Source organism: Podarcis liolepis, assembly GCF_965112155.1.
Source record: "Podarcis liolepis genome assembly, chromosome: 9".
Taxonomy (NCBI): domain Eukaryota; kingdom Metazoa; phylum Chordata; class Lepidosauria; order Squamata; family Lacertidae; genus Podarcis; species Podarcis liolepis.
Window position 1 is genome coordinate 2,739,332 of NC_139564.1, and position 23,104 is coordinate 2,762,435.

The 23,104-nt window shown below is 48.2% G+C and overlaps 1 protein-coding gene across 2 annotated transcripts in view; it reads left to right on the forward strand.

Annotated features, from left to right (window-relative positions):
• Positions 1-597: 597 nt before the first annotated feature.
• Positions 598-23,104, forward strand: part of CDC25B (cell division cycle 25B) — a 28,280-nt gene continuing 5,773 nt past the window's right edge. Inside the window, exons 1-12 of one of the 2 annotated variants that reach the window (XM_083458812.1) lie at positions 598-1,311; positions 6,804-6,913; positions 8,910-8,961; positions 14,920-14,961; positions 16,237-16,273; positions 16,938-17,048; positions 17,187-17,303; positions 18,088-18,234; positions 19,329-19,406; positions 21,086-21,262; positions 22,164-22,259; positions 22,443-22,505. In XM_083458812.1, coding sequence (XP_083314938.1) covers positions 1,127-1,311; positions 6,804-6,913; positions 8,910-8,961; positions 14,920-14,961; positions 16,237-16,273; positions 16,938-17,048; positions 17,187-17,303; positions 18,088-18,234; positions 19,329-19,406; positions 21,086-21,262; positions 22,164-22,259; positions 22,443-22,505 — 1,215 coding nt within the window. In that variant the 5' untranslated portion in view covers positions 598-1,126. Of the gene's footprint in view, positions 1,312-6,803; positions 6,914-8,909; positions 8,962-14,919; positions 14,962-16,236; positions 16,274-16,937; positions 17,049-17,186; positions 17,304-18,087; positions 18,235-19,328; positions 19,407-21,082; positions 21,263-22,163; positions 22,260-22,442; positions 22,506-23,104 lie in introns of both variants that reach the window. The other variant, XM_083458811.1, reaches the window with a different exon arrangement.

The window sequence follows — 23,104 nt, forward strand, 5'->3', positions numbered from 1 at the left end:
GTTTTATTATGTTTTTATATATGTTGGAAGCTACCCAAGAGTGGCTGGGGCAACCCAGGAAGATGGGTGGGGTATAAACAGTAAAATTATCATTATGGAAGGGGTCGTTCCTGTTTCCAGGGCTGGATTGAGGTCTGATGAGGCCCTAAGCTACTGAAGGTAATGGGGCCCTTTATATGTCCAGCTGTCCTTTGTCAACAACAAATTGTCGCTGTTTTTTGTGTTGAATATATGCTATATGGTCATTTATGGACCTAAGAGGTATCTAAAGCAATATGTATTTTATCAAAGTAACTTGTTTTTTATCTTATATTTTGGAAATGTACATCCCCCCTTTAATTTAGTATCTAAAGCCATTTGCACATAACAAAACATGCATTTTTATCAAAGTAATATTTTTTATCTCATATTTTGGAAATGTACATCCAGGGGCTTTTTCCCCCTTTAATTTTTTTTTTGGGGGGGCCCAAGAGAGTGGGGTCCAAAGCTGCAGCTTGTTTATCTTATGCGTAAATCCGGCAACCCTGCCCCCCGCCCTTTTTCCGGGCGTGCACGTGCATCGTGCACTTTTCTCGCGGTGCACCCCCCCCTTGCAAATTCCTCCTCCTTTCTTCCCGCGCCGCTGCCATTGGCTGCCCAACATTCTCCTCTTGGCTCTGTTATTTTTCGAATATGCAAGCGGTGCGGCGAGGCGAGGGATGCGGGCGGAGCATCCGCGGAGGCAGCCGCGTCGCCGGGCGGAGCTTCCTCGCCTGCATCCCGCCTCCCAGCCGCCTATAAAAACCCCCCTCGGGGCGCCGCGCATCCTTGCTTCCTCTTGTGCAACGAGCATCTCTCTCCTTTCGCCCTGTCCTCGCAGCGCCAGCTTTTGAAAAGAAGCCTCCGGGATATTTATTTCTGCTTCTCTCCAAAGCACCATCTCTTTCACCAGGGAGCACTTCGGCGCGGCAGCCTCTCGCCGAGCCTGGATGCATGCTCGTGGGAACGCGCCCCGACACGTGTCTTCGCAGCCGAAGCGGGCAGCCATCATTCCCTCGGATCGGATTCCTCCTTTGATTTTCGCGGCGCTTCGAGAAAGAAACTCGGAGCCTCTCCAGCCTCTCGCCTTTACGCGCAGCAGCCCCAGATGGAGACCGCCCGGGTACCCGCGGGATCCCCCCCGGCCTGCCGCGAAGCCCGGAGATCCAGGAAGACCCTCGGCTTCCTGGCCGTCGGGCCCAAGACCCTTTTCCCGGAGGGCGACGGAGCCGCCGCGATGTCCCCGGTCACCACTTTGGCGCTGAATATGGACAAGCTGACCGGCCTGGGCAGGTAAGACCACGAGGACTAGCGCCTTGGAGGAGGAAAATTGGGGATCTTGCATGTCCGGGGGGGGGGGTTGTTGCAGGAATTGAGGTTTGCATGTCATTTTGTGCACGCAGGATTTGCCCGAGGGGTGGTATAAAAACAGACTGGGCCTAAAAGGAAATCCATTAATTTTTTTTGGGGGGGGTGCATGTCGCTTTTTGCAAGCGACCCACCAGTCCGATCCTCACGTGCAGTCTTCCATGGTTTTATTCCACGCGAAAAGGGGGAAGGGTAGTTTGCGGGACGGGACGGGGAGCCACGTGCGCGCCTTTGCAAGATTGCAAGGGTTTTTTTCTGTGCGTTTGGAAAAAAGCAAGAGTCTGTAACCCAACCCCCTCTTCCTGCCCCCCCCAACTTCTCTCCTGGGTGGAAAGAGCGAGCAGCTGTTTTGCAGGGTTGGGGGGGCCGCCCAGGCCGCGTGGGAGCCGGACAAAGGGAGCCTTTAACGGGATCAAGAATGCCGGCGGGGGCCGGAGGCGGAGGGCTGACTGTGGGTATTGGGGGGGACACGTGTGGGGTCGAGGAGGAATCGGGGTCCCTGCGGAGCTGCAGGGCCCCCCCTAAGGGGCTGGTTGGGAAAGAGGCCGGAGGCGCCTTTCCAGATGTTGCGCGACTCGCAGCTGCAGGGTCTGGGATTGTGCTGGGGGAGGGAGCGATGGGCCAGCAACATCTGGAAGAGCCCCCCCTCCATTTCTGCTTTACCCCAACCTAAGCACTGGTTAGTTCCCCTTTATTTCTCCATTTTTTAAAAATAAATTTGTATATTCATCCGCAGAGCTCCGGGCAGGGGCAGCAATATAGAAACTCAAAATGCAGAATAAAGACAAAACAAACTGCCCACCCCCTTGAGGTTGCCTAATAATAATAATAATAATAATTTTTATTCATACCCTGCCCTCCTCAGCCAAGACCGGGCTCAGGGCGGCTAACAACCAATAATAAAAACAAGTTGATTGAAATATAATTTAAAAAACAAGATTAAAATACAACATTAAAACAATATAGGATTGTCATATATATATACATGTATATGTGGGTGTATATATGTGTGGGTGTGGGTGTATATATATATATATGGGAGACATATAGGGTCTCCTAGAACAGCCCCAGTGCCACGCAGGAAATGCAAAGAAACTAAATCTTTCCTTTCCTTTCATTCTCTCTCCCTCCACTCCCAGTGTAAGAGTTTTGCAGCAGGATCAGGCCTGGGATTATTGGGGCGGGGGAGGGGGCGGCCTTTGGAATCTAGCAACATCTGGAAGGTGCCCTGCCAATACCCTAAACACTGATCAGTTTTCCTCTGGGTCCTCCTAGGATTGTAGAAATGCAAGGGGAACCCAGAGGTCCTCTAGCCCAGCCCCACTGCAATGCACGGGGTCTTTCCTCTGCCCTACCATCCTTTCATTCTCTCCCCCTCCCCAAGTGTAAGAGTAACACAGCAGGATCCGGGCCAGAGGCCCATCTAAGCCTAGCATCCTGTTTTCCTGGAAGGCCACAAGAAGCGCTTTGAGTGTGCGCAGACTTATGCGCATTCCTGTTTTCCCAGTCCAGGGTTGTGCATCGCGCACCTGATGCATTGAGCTGTGTGGTCCATGCGCTTGTAGAATTTAAGGGCGCTTTTATTCTGGAAGGAGCCTCACCCCCTGCAACACAGTGCATGCTTTCTTGGAAATAAGGCCTGCCATTTTCAGTGCAAACAGGATATTAAAAAGGTCTAAAAACCCACATTCCTAACAGCTTCACCGCTGGGTACGCTTTGGATCTAGCGATCCCAAAAGGTTACAGAAGCGTAGAGTTGGAAGGGGGAAACCCCAAAGCTCATCTATCCCAGCCCACTTCAATGCAGGAACTTCCGCTAAGTCTTTTATTAATTACCCCACATGGGGGAATCTATATATTTTTCTCCCTGCACAGTGGGGCTCATTCCTTATTCTACCCCTCCAACACTTTCTAAGCCTCTAAGAGTCAGCCTTTATGCCATAATCGAACTATATAATTGAAATATGAGCACAACTCTTAACATTTATTTTTGGTCAGATGTGAAACCAGCCATTCCAAACATGGTTGAATAGTGTAAAACTAAACTGATTCTTTTTTCTTCTTTTTTAAAAGCAAGTGCTAATAATGTTTTCATGAAGGCAAATAAACAAACAGATGTGGAAAAAACCAATAACCCACTGTGGCCACACTAGAGTCTAACCCCTTTGAGTGACATCTGCTAGACCAGGCATGGCCAAACTTTGCCCTCCAGCTGTTTTGGGACTACAATTCCCATCATCCCTGACCACTGGTCCTGTTAGCGAGGGATGGAGGGAGTTGTAGTCCCAAAACAGTTGGAGGGCCTCGTTTGGCCATGCCTGCTCTAAGCACTGTGCCACACAGCCTTTAGGAACTTGCATGCATGCGCTAGAAACGAGATCCATTGCTTTCTTCATTTGTCTTGTGGGATTTTTCTGTTGGCTAATGTGTGGTGCCCTGCTGAATAATCACATGCAAGATGGGGGGTCTGGCTGGTGAGAGGAGTATTGTGGGGGGGGGGAAGGCTGTGGTTGTTTCAGGGCCCTGTCAATATACCATCCCCCCCCCCACTCCATGCAACCATCTTGCCTCCATGTTGGAGAAGAGAACTGGTTCATCTGAGTTTTGGGTGGGTGGGCTGTAAGCAGCAGCCCTGAGGCTTTCTGAAGGGAGTTTCCCTTTTGGAAAAAAATGTGCATTAGGCTGTAATCCTAAGCATGCATATTTGGGCGAGGGGGGGGCCTAGGAATGGGTTGGAACTGCACACATGTGCTCAGCAGCGGGACAGGAAAATCAAATGGGGATTTATCAAAACCTGAGTTCAGTTGTTAAACCCAGGGCATAGGGTGAAGTCCATGTAAACCTGCTTTTTAAATGCTCCATTTTGTCCTCCTCCAGTGGTTGCATGCATTCTTCATTCTTCCCCCCCTCTCCCCCCACTTTGTTCTAACCTCTTCCTCTTCCCTCCCTTCTTTGAAACACTCTTTCCTGCCTCCTCGCAGTAGGACTGTTTGCCTGCACAATGTCACTTCTGTTCAAAAAGAAGAAATAATGTGTGCTTGGAGTGTGTGTGTGTGTGTGTGTGTGTGTGGTTTCCTCTCCCTCCCCTGCCAGGGTGTGCAGCAGAGCAAATAATGTTTGCATGCCTTTCATGTGGTGGGGGCCGCGCACAGGACTTTTTTTATTTTGCTCTTGCCTGGCAGAAGCAAAAGGCTTTGCAGAAAAATTGGCTCTTGTGAAACTGCGACTGCATGACTGTTTTTATAATTATGGTGTCTGTAACCTGTAACAGGATTTTTTGGGGGGGGGGGGGCTTTTGACAAGAGCTGCTTTGCAGCCCCACTAGTAATATTGAGGCTGTAATCCTGAAGTCCTTTGCTCAGGGGGGGTTGGCAAGACCTTCTGTTTTTTTGGAGTAGAGGAAACTGCCTTAACTGTGACTCAGGCCTTTTGGGGTTCATCTGTCTCGGTCTCCCCAGCTGCTGTTGGACTACAAATCCCATCATCTCTTAGCTAGCAGGGCCAGCAGTCGGGGAATGATGGGATTTGTAGTCCAACAACAGTAGCAGCTTTGCAAGGTTAGGAGTATCTCCCAGGCTCTGGTGGAGTGCAGACTGGGGATAGCTCTGTTGGTAGAGCATGAGACTTGTTAATCTCAGGGTCCTGAGTTCGAGTACTGCGTTGCCAGGGGTTGGACTAGATGACCCCCGTGGTCTCTTCCATTTCTACACATCTGTTTTTCTACTCGGTGAATTGGGTGCTGGAGAGGCCCAGTTTGCAATCTGAACACACGCTTAGTGGGTAGTGAAGCCCCTACTGTGTATGGGAGAAAAAACTCCTAGATTTAGCAGAGAAGCCCCTTTTCTGCCTGCACAGAAATCAGCGCTGGACTTAAAGCACAAAGACAGGCTGGTGGGGTCTCAGGTCAGATCTTAGACCAGCCCCTTCCCTTCTCCTGGGCTCTCTGTGTTTTCACCCACTCCCTCAGGGGTTTTGGCAAGAACATTTTTTTTTGCAGCTGGGTGGAGGGAGAGGAAATGGGTGCGAGATATATTATTTTATCTCTGGGCCTGCAGTTAACCTTGCCCAGCAGCCTCTCCCATCAGTTAGCAGACCTGCCCCGTAAGTTAATCATTGAGCAGCTGGCATCTTGCTGTGGCTTATGATAAGGTGATTGGCGCTCTGTACGTTGCCCAGAGACCTGAAACTTGGTGTGCCCCCCAAGGTCAAGCGGAGCTGTGACAATCTGGAACCAGCAAACATGTCCGTTTCTCCTTAGTTTTTAAACGGGAAGTTGCAAAGGAGTGAGCAAGCTTTCTATGTTTCACAAAACTCTTCCCCAGATCCTTTTTTTTTTAAAAAAAAGTAAAACAGGGAAGGAGCGCGACTGCAGCAAATTGTAGATTTAAGGTGGGAAGCTCTGGGTTCAAATCTACGCTTGGCTGTAACGCTGATCTTGGGCTGAGACAGTGGCTGGCCTAAAGGGAAAAGGTAAAGGACCGCTGGACGGTTAAGTCCAGTCAAAGGCGGCTATGGGGTTGCGGCGCTCATCTCGCTTTTTTCCCCCACCCCCATTTTTTTTATTCATTTTATAACACAAATAAACAACACAAACAGAAAAACAAACAATACAAACAGATTCTTGTCTTATCCTTATTTTTTCTAAACATTGTTAGGTGGGCTTCCCCAAGTCCCCCCTATCTGATTTTCATTTTACCTCATCTTTAGCAGTTTACATATCATAATTTCTAACCATTTCTTTTATCACACTTACTTTAACCATAAAAAACCTTCACATTTTATCACTTACAAATAATACTATTTTAAAATACACTATCTTCTAACCCTACAGCCTAAATCCACTTCCAAAGCTTTTCTAAGATTTAAATATTAACATATTTTTTCAAATATTCTTTAAACTTCTTCCACTATCTCTTCTCTCTGGTCTCAGAGTCTCCCGGTCAGTCCGGCAAGTTCCATATAGTCCATCATCTTCATCTACCATTCTTCGATAGTTGGTAAATCTTGTTTCTTCCAATTCTTCGCTAGCAATATTCTCACAGCTGTTGTGGCAGACAGAAAAAAGTAACAGCCTTTTTGGGGATTTCACCCCCCACTATACCAAGTAAAAAGGCTTCTGGTTTTTTAATAAATGTGTTTTTCAGCACTTTTTTCAGTCCATTATAAATCCTTTCCCAGAAGTCTTTTACCTTGGGGCATGTCCATCACATATGGGCATGGCTGCCTTGGAGGGACAACGTGATTTTAAAGAAAACAGAAGCTATGCTTTTAATATTTGATGTTTTATTATGTTTTTATATAGGTTGGGAGCTGCCCAGTCATATGAGTGGGCTTCCACTACTGTTATCATTATTATTAATAATAATATTATATTCCAAGGTTCTTAATCACTGGTCTTTTCTCTTCCCGGTTTGCAGTGATTGTGACACACCCAAGAGAAGGAAGCGACTGGGCCTTGACTTCAAGAAAGAGTGGTCCTCGCAGGATTCCGTCTCTTCCGAGTCTTCGCAGGAATCGGGAGATTCAGGTCGGTGTTTGGAGGCGGCTGCCAACTGCCTTCCCCAAATGGGGCTCCTGTGCTTCACTAAACTATGTCATGGGGGTGTTCAGAAAAAACTGCCTGCTCACTGTGTGCAGAGAGATGGGAACAGCCCCTGTTGAATTGTCTTCCAACCTTGTAATAATAATAATAGTAATAGTAGTAATAATAATAATAATAATAATAATAATAATAATAATAATAAATAATTTTTTATTTATACCCTGCCCTTCCCGGTGCAAAAACCAGGCTCAGGGCGGCTAACAACAAATTTAAAACACTTTAAAACACTTAATTATAAAAGCAGCATAAAATACAGTATAAAAACATGAATAACAGTATGGAACTTTAAAACGGTGCTGGGCAGAATCATTGAATCATAAAGTTGGAAGGGACCCCCTGCAAAGCAGGGGAGACTAGTGTGTCTCCCCTACATTATGTTAAATAATAATAATAATAGCTAATTTTGTATCTCCTTTCACCCGATGATGACAAGGAGGTTTGCAATATAAAAACATAAAAATGCATGTCATAGTAGCAAACAAAAACAACCGACCCCAATTAAAGTGAGAGGAGTGGCTCTTACTCTCTGGGAAGAGCAGTTCTGACTGGGGTCTTTTATGGGATGCTTGTCTCTTTTCTCTGATTAAACATGCCGATTTTGCCATCTCGGTTAAGCCTGTTAATTCTAGTAAGCACCCTCCCATTGCCGGTCATAATGGGTCTTTGGGCGCAGGCGAACTCCCCTGATCTCTTGGAGTGCAAAGGCAGCTAACCGCTGGTCCTCCAGTTAAGCGTGGGACTAAAATTCCCACCATCCCTGACCATTGTCCACAGCATCTGGTGCTGATGGGAGTTGTTGTCCAAACATTCCCGGAGGGCGCCAATTTGGGGAAGCCTGAACAGAGAAACTTCTTGCTGGTTTCCCCACCTCGTTTATCTCTCTTGATAAGATTCCAGAGGGGTTCCTGGACCATATCAGCAAGCCTTTAATCTGTAAAAGCAGGGCATTCCCCAAAGCATCTGAGACTCTCCTAGGAGGTGGTATCCTGCAGTTGCAGATCAGAGGTTGGCATGGCCTGAAGCAGACGATCTGTGATCCAGGATCACAGATTCTGTAAGATCTGGGATCAGGAGAATGTGTGGCCTTTTGCAGGGTGACTGAACTCAGACCAAATCGGTTATCTAGGCTATCAGATTGTCATCGCTGGACCAATTCCATCCCTTTTGTTGCATTAATCCAGGGGTCAGCAAACTTTTCCAGCAGGGGGCCAGTCCACTGTCACTCAGACCTTGTGGGGGGCCGGACTATATTTCTTTTTTGGGGGAGATGAACGAATTCCTATGCTCCACAAATAACCCAGAGATTGCATTTTAAATAAAAGGACACATTCCACTCATGTAAAAACACACTGATTCCCAGACTGTCCATGGCCGGATTTAGTAGCTGATTGGGCCAGATCTGGCCCCCGGGCCTTAGGTTGCCTACCCATGCATTAATCAAAGTAAACAGTTTGAACCATTTTCTTTAGTGGGTTGTGCAAGCCGCAGTTCTGAAGGATGCTTTTTATGGGGTAGGGGGCACAGGGCTCAGTTTATGGAGCTTAAGGGGGCAGTGGTCACAGAGTTTTTTTTGGGGGTGTGGGGAATTTCAGTTCAGTAATACCTGGAAAAGTCCAGGGTTTCTGCGTACCTGGAACACAAGAAGTGCCCTTCTCCTTTCCCAGCCCTGAATCTTTGTATGGCAGCCCATATATATGCCCTCTCTCGTTGCCTGTTCAAATGTTTGCACCCCACCGTTATCCCATAAGCTCCCCAAACCTAATGTGCCTTTTGGAGCCTCTTTGCAGCTCTTCCTGAGAAACGTCTAGTTTTGTCAGGCTCTTTCTTAGCAGAATGTGAAGAGAGGAACCCCACGGCTTTAGCGATACTCCTCGTATTTCTCTTTCCTCATGTGAACTTCTTTTTGTTGTTGTTGGCACAGGCCTGGGCCCGGATTCCCCAATGGAGCCAGAGCTGGAGATCTTGGAAGATGTGTAAGTTGGATTTTTTTTTTGCTGATCCTTGGAGGGTAGGGAGGTGTTGGTTGTTTGGTTTCAGCCCCAAGCAGAAAGGCTTTAAATGAGGATTTGATGGAGCGTGAAAAAGCGTTAATCCTGAGGCTCCGTCTTTTGATGCAGTTTGCTGATACACGCAGTTTTAGTTTGCTAGCTTCTTGGAACAGAAAGGGCCAAGGGCTTTTCCCGAGAAACAGCAGCAAAAGGCTCAAGAATTGTGTTGTGGAAGGGGAGATTATTGGGTTGCCTTTCGTTTTGCTTTTATTATGTATTCTTCTTTTATATATTGTGATTTTATGTCGTGAACCCCCTGAGGTCATATGATTATTACAACTAATAATAATAACTAATAATAATAATGAGATCTACCCGTAGACCGCAGGGTGGTTCATGACATAAAATCACAATATATAAAAGAAGAATTAATAATAATAATATCAGTTTCTGGAAACCGCAGGAGGAAAGTGTTGCTCTTGCGTTCGAATCCTGATTGCTGGTTTCCCACAAGGCATCTGGTTGGCTAATGTAATAACAGGATGCTGGACATGATACCCCACTGGCCTGATCCTGCAGGCTCTTCTTACGTTCTTCCCTGCAAATGTGGCAATTCCAAATGGTGGCCAGCTGGAGAGTTGTGGGTCCTGACCCTTTTCTGGTGAAGGGGGTGAGAGTGCCTGACTCCCTCGGTGGAACTGTGTTTGCTGGGAAACAAAAACAAGGGTCCTCTCTCCACCGTTTTTCAAAATGATCTGGCCTTGTCGAGGAAGGACCACAACATGGCATCTTCCCCTAATTTGAAATCTGTGTCATTCTCCAGAAGTGTGAATTCCATTCCTGTTAACCGCAATCTGCTGTGGAATGGACTTGCACCCAGATTGCATCTCCTGAAGTTCTTCAGCAGGAGCTATGTTGGGCACTAAAAAAACAGTTTCAGATCTGTAGTTCAGCCCAAGGAGGCTGAAACCTAAAAGATTTGGTTCTAATCTTTGGGGATTGATCGAACCTTCCCGCATTTGCTGGAGAGGGTGAGATAGCTGGTTTCAGGTTTGCTGGGTGTGTGGCAGGTTTATGGCTTGGCTGTTTCCAGGTGAATTTTCAAAGCTGAGGATGTGTTTTCTGGCCCTCTTAATCCCTTTACTGCTTGTGGATTGGGGTGTCCTTTGTTCTCTCCTCCAATGTATTTGAAGTGCCCAGATTTCAGTACTTTGAAATGCTGGTCTTCGCTGGAAGTTTGCATCCACTGTGACTAATCCATTTCCCATATCGCGCCGGCATTCCAGGGTGCGCCAGAATGCTGTTCTGTGCCTGGGGCTGCGCGCAACAGTCCAAAAATCTGCTTGCATGGCCTCCGGTAGCATAAATAGAGATTCTGTGTTCAGGCGCTTGAAATCAATACCAAATCTGTAGGGTGTGCAATGCACTTAATGGATGCAACAAAAACATCATGAAATACAGTATAAAACGTGAATAACAGTAAATTCAGAATTCAAAATCAGTTTAGGGGAGAAATCCATCCAATAAACATTAGATGATCACCAGGGCTAGCTGGCTGAATTAGTCCTACTTGGGCCAGCGAGGAGACCAGGGGAGAATTAGCTGTGGGATCCCAGAGCGGGTAAAAAAGGGGAGGGGGAGGGAAGGAAGGAAGGGGACTAAAAGATCAGGCTAAGTTCAAATTGAAAGCCAGGTGGAATAGCTCTGTAGAAGGAGGTCAAATCCTGCAGGGCCCTGGTCTCATGGGACAGAGGATTCCACCAGGTTGGAGCCATCACTGAGAAGGCCCTGGCCCTAAGGGACTTCCTTAGGGCCCGGGACCTCTAAACTATGGTTATTCATGGACCTTAAGGTCCTCTGCGGGGCAGACCAGGAGAGTTGGATGAGGTCCCTAGAGTCAACTAGTCCAGTCCCCTGCAGTTGCACTTACATAGTCAGGTAGGGCCAGGCTTCCCTTGCCTCCAGCGAGCCGAGAGGGGTTGGCAGGTGTGGTCTTGTGGGAAAACGGGCCTCTCCCATCTCTCAGCAGCCTTGAGAAAAACCAGTCTCCGTGGGAGAATTAAGAGCGCTCCACCTTTGCCAGCAGAAAACAAAAAACTTTGGGCCATGCCGCTGCCAAGAGATGGTTCACGGGTTGGAAAATAAAAACTTCTTCCCCAACCGGTATTTTTGAAAACTGCCCTCCAAAAAAATAGGTGTGGGGCTGCGTGGGTGGACCCCTGTTTAGTTCTTGGGACTTGATGGGTGAAGGTCTTAACCGCACTCCTGACGGTTTCCTGTTGTCGATGTCTTCAGAGTCTAACAGGAAAGACGCTGCAATGTTGCCGGTCAGGATGACTCTGAGGGTTTCCTTTCAAAAGGTTGCTTTGCTTTCGAAAGGCTGCCTGCTCTTACCCTATCTATTTATTTCGTAAAATTCGCACAGTGCCAGATTAAGAAAATAACACTCCCACCTCAAAGTGGTTTGCAAGCAGTTAGGGAAAAAGAGAGAGATGAGATTATCAATGGGAAAAACCAACCACAACAACAATTTAAGACAGTTAATAAAAAGTATGTGTGTTGGGAAACCACAGTGAATTGCATTTTTTATTTTACTTGAACCCCCAATATGCCAGGGACTCATTGGGCCCGGGGGTGTGTGTGTGAAACGTGTGTCCTTTGGGGGTCTTTTTCCTTCAGTTTATCCCCCCCTTCTGAACCACAGAAGTCTGGGTCTTGCTGAAAGTTCTGCAGCTTTTAATCTGTTGCTGTAGCTGATCAGTTTGCCAACATTTTCGAAACTTGATTAAAACCCCCCTCCCCATTAGTTGGAGGGGCTGAAGGCAGGCAGGGACCCCTGGGCACTCGAAGGGCAAGCCGAGTCAAGCCAGCATTTTAAGGGGGGGTGGTTGCAACTGAAACCAGGGCCAGTCCATCTGTGACAATGGACCCTTCCCAAATACGGGAGGTTTTTTTTGGAATTAAGGCAAGTTCATATGTTTCCCTCTCAAAACCCGGCAACTGAATACACCGTTGACACACTTTTTTTGCTGGGCAAAATGTGTCCTGTTTCCCCTTTCCTAATATTATTTAAAATGGCACCTTTTTGAAATCGTGCAATTAGAAGCTTCTCTCGCTTCCCACAACCAAAGAAGGGTTCGGCTAGGTCTTTTTAACAAGTTAAAAGTCCCCTTTTGCACCTGCCCTGTGGGGGGGGGGCGGTTTCTAGCCTGGCAGCTGCAAGGCGGGTGAATGGGGATCGGAGACAGATGGTTGAAACTCCACCCGCCCCCTTTATTGAAGCAGGGAACATCTGCCTGGATTTCTGAGCCGCAGCCTCTTGGTCTTTTGAGAGAAAAGCTTGCATTCCTTGGGAGTGTCCAGTTGAAGGACCTTAAATACTTCTCTCCTCTTCTCCCTCCTTCTCTTGCATTCATCCATCTTCAAAGGTGTCGGGAGATGCAAAAGGCTCCCCTCTTGAAACGGGGGCTGCTTCAGTGAGGCCTTTTGTACTTGGGGGACAGACGCAAAGGGGGATCTGCTAGGCTGCGACTTGCTTGTGTGCAAGTTGAAGGGGGGAATGGCAGGAAAGCCTTGGAGAGAGCCCCCCCCCCCGCATCTAGGTGGCTTGTGAGAAGTGGCCTTCCATTGGGGGGAAGTTAGCTGTGTTCCCTTCCTATTAGTATTTTCATTTTCTGTATTTATATCCCAGCTTTTCCTCCCAGGAGCTCAAGGTGGAATCCATGCTTTCCCCCCTTTGTTTAACTGCCCTGATACAACATCCCTGCGAGGAGGCAAGGCTGAGATAAGATAGCAATGGGGCCCCAAGGCCACACCTCGGAAGCTTCACAGCCAAGCGGCGGGATTTGAACCCATGCCCTTGTCTGGCACTGTAACCAATACATCGCACTGCCTCTTTTGTCTGCGGTGGGTGGAGATTGCCTTTGTGAAGAGCCTGCAGCGAGGGGTTGGGTGGGCTTTGAATCCTTTTTCCTTTTGGTTGGGACCTGGGGGTTGTGGGCTGTGAGCCCAGCCCGGCCAGGTGTGCCTGGATGCGCAGTGACTTGTGTGCAGTGACTCTAGAGCAGGCTTCCTAAACCTCGGCCCTCCAGATGTTTTGGGACTACAACTCCCATCATCCCTAGCTAGCAGGACCAGTGGTCAGGGATAATGGGAACTGTAGTCTCAAAACATCTGGCGGGCCGAGGTTGAGGAAGCCTGATCTAGGGCAACTCTGTGCAATTACGCAGCAAGACAGCCCCGGACCACTGCACAGTGGTCTCCTTGCTGGCCCAAATAGGACTAATTTAGCCAGCTAGCCCTGGTGATCATCGAATGTTTATTGGATGGATTTCCCCCCTAGATTGATTTTGGATTTATTGTTATTTGCGTTTTATGCTGTTTTTTGTTGCATCAATCAAGTGTTTTAAATTTGTTGATAGCCGCCCGGAGCCCGGTTTTCTGAACCGGGAAGGGTGGGGTATAAATAGAAAAATATTATTTATTATTGTGCTCGGATCCTGATTGCCTGGTCGGACACTGTTTGACTGGGCCAGATAGGCCGCTGGCCTGATCCAGCCATCTTTGCCATCCTTATAAGTGATCTGCAGTGCGTGGCTTGCTGCGTTTTCTGTTGCGCAGCCCTGGCTGAATTAAGCCGAACCTCCGTTGCAAATGTTGCTTAACAGCAGAGGGGAATAACCTTACTCGGAAGGCTGGCGATGGGCGTGTGTGTTCAGCAATAGCCAGGGGGGGATTGGGTTTGTGCCATGTAGCTGGCAGATGGCACCCGGGAGAGTCCCCACCCTGATTCGCAGCAGCACCCGCTGCCATGGGAATGCCCTTGTTCTCCCCACGCCTCCATGCAGAAAGGGATCTTTGATCCTCTTTCCTGGAGATCCTTGAACCAAGGCCCCCTCCCTCCTTGCCCAAAGCTGGCAGCAGCTGGCAGCCGCTTTCATGTCTCCACAAAGACCACCCTGCAACCGCCCGGGCCACGCTTATTAACTCTCGAGTGGCCACAGCGCAAGGGGCCCCATCTCAGGGCAGCTGGGAAACTGTGTGTGTGTGTGTGTGTGTGTGTGTGTGTGTGTGTGTGTGTGTGTGTGAAACCACTGCACAGCGGGAGACAGGAATGGCTGAACATGGTATGGCTATAGAGGAGCGCGTTCTGAACTTGGCACAAAAAAGCAAGACATTGGGCAACTGTGCTTTTAGTTTCTGAAGTGCAGAGTTGAAAAAGAAAAATTCGTAGCTGGTCAGCTGATGGCCTTTTTTGGTGAATTGCTTGATTTAGAGAGCAGGCGAGGAAGAGGCGAGGCGGCAGAAGTTTATGACGGGAGAAAGAGGGTGGGGAAAAGTTTTCTTCCCTCTTCGCCTAACGCTTGAATTCAGGGATGTCCGAGGCAGCTGCATGTTGGGAAATTTGGGACATATAGAACGAAGTCCACCTGTCCATTAAACTGTGGAACTCCCTGCCACAGGAAGCTGTGATAGCAGCTAAACTGGATGGCTTTAGAAGTGGATTAGGAGGAGGAGAAAAGGGTTATGGCCACAATGGCTCTGCTCTGCTTCCACATTCGCTCCTGAATCCCACTTGCTGGAAACCACAACAAGTGGGAGCGCTGCTCTTGTGTTCGAATCCTGCTGTGTGGATTTCCCTTTGGGGCCCATGGGTCGTGGCCATTGTGGACTAGCCGGGCCTGATCCAGGAAGGCTCTTTTGATGGTCTTAAGTTGTGTGCCTTCTTTATGAATGGGAGGATTTCTGCCTCCCTCTCTGCTTTTGGGGCAACGCAGCCCGGACTAGGGTGTAGCTGGCCCTGATTTGCACCCACGCCAGCCCACATGGCACCCTTGGGAGGCTGTTGCCCCCCCCCCAGTCAGGGACCCTTGCAACAACACATTGGGGGTGCCCCTTGGCACTGAGCGAAACATGCATGATTTTCCTGTCTTCATCCAACAGGTTTGAGAGGAACATGTTTGGGTCTCAGCGAGTCTTCAGAAAGTAAGTTCTTTACACCCTACAGTGGCACAATGACCCAGGAAAGCCCCCTGACTCTTTCCCTCCCCCTTTCTCCTTTGAGATGCTCTCAACTCCCCATCCTTGAGGGCTTCACCCCCCCACCCACTCCTGTCTTGCTTAAGAAACCATCTGCTACCTTCTGCACGTCGCCTGAGCACGCCAAGACTTGCAGACGCTAATAATATTTCAGGGTTTATTATCTCCAGGTTCCTGGGGCTGGTGGGTGGGCTTTTTTCCTGTCTCTGCTCATTATTATTATTATTATTGGCAAGGCTCCCATTATGGCGCTGGGGAGATTGAACTAACTAGGTCGCCTATGCATGCAGCAGAATTGAGCGGCAACAGTTTTCCTGGTCTGCATGCAGGAAGCTGCCTTGTACTGTCTTAACTCAGTATTGCCTCCACTGATTGATAGCTGTGTATCAGCAGGGTCTCATAGAGATCAGCCCTACCTGGATCTGCCCTTGTTGGGGCGTTGTTGAGAGGCTGAAATGTCCCTTGTGGAAATTCCTATTGCATGTGAAGGAGAATTTACCAAGCGGGACTCATAGCTGTTCATTTGACATTCTGCCTTTGCACACCCAGAAAGTGTGCTTCGGGGTTGGGCTAGATGACCCCTTGGTGTATCTTCCACAATCCTACAGGTTTATGATTCTCTGAATCATAAGACGCAGTCCCTTGCCTGCAGCCAGAGACGGGACAGTCAGGAGAAAGCTTTTCTGTCTGGGAGTCCTCTGAAAGTATCAGCCAGTCCTTAGATTTGGCAGAACCCGATTAAATATCTATTTATCCCGTTCCAGATGTGAATACAGTGGTGCTTCGCAAGACGAAAAGAATTTGTTCCGCGAGTCTTTTCGTCTTGCGATGTTTTTCGTCTTGTGAAGCACGGTCCGTCGCAGCTGCGCCTCTTCAAGTGGCTTTAAAAAAAAGCGCAAGACGTTTTCGTCTTGCGAAGCAAGCCCATAGGGAAATTCGTCTAGCAACGCAAAACCGAAAAACCCTTTCGTCTAGCGAGTTTTTCATCTTGCGAGGCATTCGTCTTGCGGGGCACCACTGTATCTTTTTATGGCACATTGCAAAGTGATTTGAGAATAGAACACCAACAATAAACACAGCAGTTTCATATGCAAAAACAATTTTTTAAACCTTCCTAAATAATTTCAGACCAGGCACAGATTCAGAGTAGGATAAAAATCTCCAGTGGGACAGAGTTCGAAAGTCTGCAGCTGACGATGATTTCTCTCTTTTTCCTTGCAGTGATTATCTTCCCATCAGAAGAATCCGATCTTTGCCGGTAAGTTTACCAGTTTTTTTTTAAATTGGGAAGCTTCGCTTGGTGCCTCCTCACCTTGAGAAGTAGGGATGGAAATATTCTTTACATGCTCAGGAGCAAGGGAATCTTCGTGCAGCTAGGCTGATTCCTAATCTTTCAGCAGCCATATTGTAGAATCATAGAGGTCCTTTAGTCCAACCCCTTGCAATGCAAGGAACTGCAGTGATGTAGGATGTGCTTGCAGAAATTCATTCCCTGCTTTTTGTGGGCATTTCATAACAACAACAACAACAAATAATTTATTATTTATACCCCACCCATCTGGCTGGGTTTCCCCAGCCACTCTGGGCGGCTCCCAACAGAATATTAAAAACACGATAAAACATCAAACATTTTAAAACGTACCTAAACAGGGTTGCCTTCAGATGTCTTCTAAAAGTCAGATACAGTAGTTCATTTCCTTAACATCTGATGGGAGGGCATTTCACAGGGCGGGTGCCACCACCGAGAAGGCCCTTTGCCTGGTTCCCTGTAACCTCAGAGTGAGAGAACTGCCAGAAGGCCCTTGGAGCTGGACCTCAGTGTCCGGGCTGAACGATGGAGGGTGGAGATGCTTGTCCTGTGGGGTTGCCCATGAGAATCTAAACCTGAGTGCAAAACTCATCCTCCTTCTGTGGCTTGACAGGTGCAGTTTCTGGGCTCAAGTCCCACGCTGAGGAACATTTCCAACAGCAAGGAATTCAACAGCCCACCGGCGGCCGAGACGGATTCTGGCCTCCAAGGCAACGGGGAAAATGTAAGTGGTGAGAACTGTGCCTTCCTGGTGCAGCCCCCTAACCCCCCCCCCTCCGCCTACTGCGCAGCGCTGCTGAACGGGCGACTTCCTCGCGTCCTTCTGAAAGTTGCAGCGCATCTCTGCTTCCTCCCCCTGCAGGAAGGTGCCATCTTCAAGAAGCCCCTGCGACCTGCGGGCAGGTTGCGCCTCTCCGGTGGTGGGGCTGGCAAGAAGGACCCCTTTGCACAGAGGCCAAACTCTGCTCCAGACCTCATGGTGAGTGCTTCTTTTGCAAGAGCAATATGCTCTGATTTATTGGCTTTTCTGCAGTTTTTGGTTGCCTCTCGTTTCCCAGGTCCCAATTCATGGCGTTAAATCCAAGATGGATTTTTGGGTCTCAGCCGGATGATAACTGTGCCTGTGACTCTTAGCTTAGGTTAGATGCCGACATGCACAGTCCCAGCAGTTGCTGCGTTTTGGGAGAACATTTGCCATGTTGAGCATTGCACTCAATTCTTCTTCAAGAATTGGTGGGGGGGAGAAAACAGCTTTTGTTGCAGAAGTGGCGAGCATAGAAACCCCCCCAGGTTTTTTTTCCCTTTTGCAGCCAATTGATAATTGCCAATTAAAGTCACATAGCTGGGTTTAAGCAGGTCTTAGTCTAGACAGACCCCGGGTGGGATATCTCCTGGAATTCCTGTTGCATCCTGCTGCCATTGTTCTACGTTTGATGAAGAACAGGATATGCCCATAATAAAATAAACAAGGTGGAGGGGCAAGGTGCTTTGAAACAAATACACAACGGTGGCTTTTTTTCAGCCCCCTCCCATTTCATGTCTTTCACTGTTGCATGTTTTCCTTCTCCCTCCTGTCCCTTTTTCCTCTTGTGACGTGCCTTTTTAAGATTGCAAACCCAAGAGTAATGCTACTGAATTTATTATTATTATTGTTGCTGTTATTATTATTTTTAAAAGCCACTCTGGGAGCCTTCTCGCAGGGCATAAAGGATTTTAATAAATGCAAAATGTCTTGATGGTTCTGTTTTCCTTGCCCCTTTCAGTATTCGAGCCCAGAGAAAGAGAACAGGAGCCCAGGGTCTGATAGCCATGTCTACCTCCGCCGCTCGTCCTTGACCTCCTTCATGGTTGATGAAGATAATGATGATGATGATGGGTTTTTGGAAATCCTGGATGAGGAAGACCTGAAGGTAAGGCTTTTAAAATCCTATCTTGCGTCAAAGAAAGCAAAATTCTGTCTGCTTAAACTGCAATCCCAAGCAAGGCCGACTTGGGAGTAGGTTTCAATGGTGCAAATTCCCAAAGAAACCTGGTTGGCGTTGCAATTTAACCTTCACACCTCACTCTAAACCTCAGCCTGTACCGCCATTTCCGCTGCTGTTTTTTGATGTCTGTGTGCGAACTGCTGTTTTTTGTTGAGTTTTCTCCAAAGTAACAAAAATAATTAGACTTGTAGTTGTCTGCTTGTTAGGCATTTAGAAGGGGAAGAGCTGTGCTAAACACAGCTGGCCGATTTTTGAACTTGTCTTTGTGACCTGGATAGAAAATATACCATCAATATTGAGATTTTCTCTGAATTCTGTGTGGAGTTTGTCATTGCTTGCAGCTCGGACTCATCAGAAGGCAGTTTTTTGTAGAATTTCTACAAAATTTTGTAGAATTTTGTAGAAGTCCCAAGGGAACAGCGCTGTGGGTCTGTGCAAGGCCCGCCTTTTTGTATGACATTCATATTCCAACCTTCCTCCGAGGAAGGTAATGGTGGCATCCATAGTTCCATTTTCATCCTTGCAAGAACCATGTCAGGCAGGCGAGGCAGAGAGATGTCAGCTGGCTGAAGAATCACCCTGGTGAGCTTCATGGCTTAAGAGGATTCGAACCCTGGTCTCCCAGGCTCTAAAACCACAAGTAAAGAATCCTTGGCAGATCTCTTGTAACTTGATCCAGTAGCGTCACTACATATGGCAGCTTCGAATATACAGATAAGAGTATTGTCCTGTGTTGTATGCGGGGCAGCCTTCAAAAAATGGCCCAGAAATCAGCTAGCACAGAATATTTTGTTCTCCTAAGTTTTTAAAATCGGCTGCTTTGATTTATTGGCTTTCTTCTGATGTGTTTTGAGGCTGCTTGCTTGTTAGATTTAGCCACTTTCTCCTTTCGTATCTGTTGGGTTTTCTTTGGGGTTCCCCTGCCCTCTTCTTTCCTATTGCACAAACCCCCAGCCTGGGGTGGGGGTCTCCTGAGCCAGCCCCGCTTCAATAAATGGGTCCTACCTTCCCTCCTCCAGGGCGATGGAAATTTCCCGTTGGGTATGGAGAACTTGCTAATGGCCCCTCTGGTGAGGAAGGAAGATGAGTCCAGCCTGGTACGTGACAGTGCCGCGTTAACACCCTTTGTTTGTTCCCTGTCCCCCCCTCCAAAAAAGAATTTGTTCTGTGGGTGACCAAGGTCTTGGTACTGGTGTTGGCGTAGCATTTTAAGGAAGAGAAACTTCAACTTGAGGGCAGGCCTTCCTTCTCCCTCGTTCGTTCCTCTCCTGAGATCCCCATCTCCTCCCCCAGTGGGGAGTGGCGGTGGGACGACAACTGGTGGTAAGAGCGGGAGGACTGGGAAGAAGATGTGTTGGAAGATCAAGAGGCAACAGGGCTCAGTGAGCAGGGAGAGACCAGGGCAGAGAGCAGTCCAGAATTGGAGGCAGAACCAGGAGAGGTGTGAAGAGGGCGGAGGAGAGGTTGGCTTCACAGAGGCATAGTCTCCGATTGCTTGGGGGAAATCCTGGAGAGGAGGAGACTTAGGAAGTTATGGGGAGTCAGGGACCTTCAGTCTCAGCAACTGCTTCATGGGGGAAGACCTACCGGAGTTGAGTTGCTGTCCTCATTAGGCCTGACACCTGTGCAGATTGTGTGTGTGTTTTTTTTGCTAATAAAGAGTTAATTGCAGTGGAGTGTTTGGGAGCGGGCTGCTCAGTCCCGGAGCTTCTTGCAAACTTCTCTGGATATGCTAGGGCCGGATGGCTGCCTGGCCTTCCAGCTACTTGCTGAGATTGAAACTGTCCGCATGTTAGCCTGTTTCAGTGACTCCTATGTCCTGGCAGGGGCTGATGGGAGTTGTACTTCGAAGCTTCTGGAGGTTGCCAGGTTGGCAAAGCCTTGCCCCACATTTGTGAGGGGAAAGTCGAGTTGATTCAAGCCTTCCCCATGTGGAACTTGATTCTTTCCCCCGCAATTTTTTAAAAACTAACTTTCAATGTGGAACTTGATTCTTGCTAAGAAACAGCGGTGGAGAATTTCTAGAATCGTTGTGTTGGAAGGGTCCTGAAGGTCATCCATTCTAGCCCACTGCAATGCAGGAAAATGCTTTCCTCCTGACCCCGCGATATTTCCACAAACAATATATTTTTGGAGGCCATGTGAAATGACTTTGTTGCATTTTTAAAAGTCTATATACTGTGTTTTTCGCTTTATAGGATGCACCCGACCTTAGGACGCACCTTGTTTTAGAGGGGGAGAACAAGAAAAAAAAGCCCCTTCCATTTCTCCTGCCGCTTCACTGAAGGGGCGCTGCGCAGAGAGGGGGAGAATTTTTTTCTTGTTCTCCCCCTCTAAAACAAGGTGCGCTCAGTCGCCTTCAGTGAAGGCAACCCAAAGCCTCCGGAGCGCAGAAGGAGTTCCCGCTCTGCTCCGGAGGCTTCGGGTTCCTTTCAACCTGCTCTTTGGGGCTGGCGGGGGGAAGCCCGGCTTTCCCCCACCGCCAGCCCCAAAGAGCAGGTCGGGGAGCAGCAGAAAGGCTGTGTGCAGCCTTCCCGCTGCTCCCCGAGCTTGTCGGGGCTGGCGGGGGAAGCCCAGGAGCCCCCCCCCAGCCCCAGGGACCACACATTCGCTCCATAAGACGCACAGACATTTCCCCTTAGATTTTAAGAGGAAAAAAGTGCGTCTTATGGAGTGAAAAATACGGTAAATAAAAAGTACCGCGCCAATGTCGGTCTCTCTTTCATGCAGTATTGGAGTCTCACGATTTCACTCTTTCTCCCCCAAACTGGAGCAGAGCCCCCTGGGAACAGGCAAATGCCGCCGTCTTTTCCGCTCCCCATCCATGCCCAGCGCCGTCATCAGGCCCATCCTGAAGCGGCTGGACCGGCCCCAGGACAAAGAGACGCCGGTGAAAAACAAGAGGCGGAAGAGTCTGGCTGGCGGCGCCATCGAAGAGAAGGAAGAAGAGCCGGTAATTCATGCAACAGAGGCTGCCTCACAAGGACGTGGGAAGAGGGAGGGTTGAAGGTGGCAATAAAGGGAACAGGGCCTTTGTAGGGGTGGCTCCCGGCTTGTGGAATGCTCTCCCCATCTGACACCATCGTTGCTTATCTTTAGGCGCCAGGCAAAAACCTTCCTCATTCACCAGGCCTTTGTCTTTGAACAATCTGTGGCCTTTTTGCAGGAATATTTTAATGTAGTTAAACCTTGTTGACGTGTGTGTTTTAAGATGTTGGAGGTTGCTTCAAATTACTGCAGCAAAAAAAGCAACTAATGAATTTAAATAATACATTTGGGGGGAGGCAGGCTGCTGATGTGAAGGCTTGTTGTTGTTTAGCCTTCCAAGTCCTAGGGCGCCTTCTGGCCCGGTCTTTTAAGATGGGTTGCCACGTATTTCTTGCGAGGTATTGCTCAATTTCTGGGGGCTGCATCAGAAGAAAGGGGCGACAGCGGTTTTTTGTGCACTTGTTGTGGCTTTGTTTATTTCATTTTGCAAGATTTGTGTAGCGCTTGACTGCGACGAAAGTTTCAAAGCAGAATATAGTGATAACATTATCAGTTGTTATTTAAAAAGCAAAAACCTGGGAGGAGATTCTGATGTAGCTTCTGCCCAAATGGTTTGCTTGAGCCCATTGCTGGCGCCCAGGAAGGAGTCTTTGCCGGTTTTAGTGGGAGAAAGTTCCTACCTCTGGCCTTCTGGGTGTCAGTGATCTACAACTCCCACCATGCTTTGCCATGCTTGCTGGGGCTGATGGGAGTCGCAGTACAGGGCCGATGGTTCCCTGTTCCGATCTCAGGATGCTTACTGGGTTTGGCATCCTGGATGTGGCCGTGCAGCCTCCCTAACAGTCCTTCTCGTCCGCTTTTCCTAGAAACCTCGGCTGGTTCGCTCTCGCTCCTGCTGCCCCAGCGAGATCGCAAACATTTTGGACAACGACCATCGGGAGCTCATTGGAGACTTCTCGAAGGTACCAGCAAGAATCCCGCTGTTTGCATCCCTGCAAACCGTGTTAGGTTATGCTATGCTATGTGTGCGCTGCCTTTTGGCCAAAAAAGACTGCTTGCAGTACCAGTGCAAACACGAAACAATGCAAAATCGAAGGAAATCGTAGCGTTTCAGAAGGACTAAAATGCATTTCTTTCCCTTCCAGGCTTACGTTTTGCAAACGGTGGAAGGGAAGCACCAGGACCTCAAGTACATCTCTCCAGAAATGGTGAGCAAGCTCAGAATCCAATATTCCAGGCCGCTTCTTCCTCTTTCGCACAAGCGACCTGTAGCTCTGCTTTCCGCAGCTGTTGGGGCCACCACCTTGGAGACCTGGTCATACAGCCTTGCTTTACCCATGTATCTTGTGCCCCAATGCAACTGTTCAAAAATGCTATACTGGGGGAAGGAGAGCTGGGAGGAAATTCACATCTAGAAACCGTTGCGCCCTATTTCTGACCAAACTCTTCCTAGAGCAAAATATACGCCAGGAGGCTGAGTTTGGTCAGAATCTAGTCTACACTTCAGAGTTAACACTAAAAACATTACTTCTGGAACATGAGCCACCATAGTCACTAGAAAGCCATTAAAATTTGTGTCCAGGGCTTTTTAGACTCCTACCAAATCCTACCTATCAATTTGATTTTTGATTTTATTGTTACTCACGTTTTATACTGGGTTTTTTTGTAGCATCAATTAAAGTGTTTTAAATTTGTTGTTAGCCGCCCTGAGCCCGGTTTTCTGAACCAGGAAGGGCGGGGTATAAATAAACATTTATTATTAGCATTATCATTATTATAAGAGCATATATTTAAAGTGGATAATTAA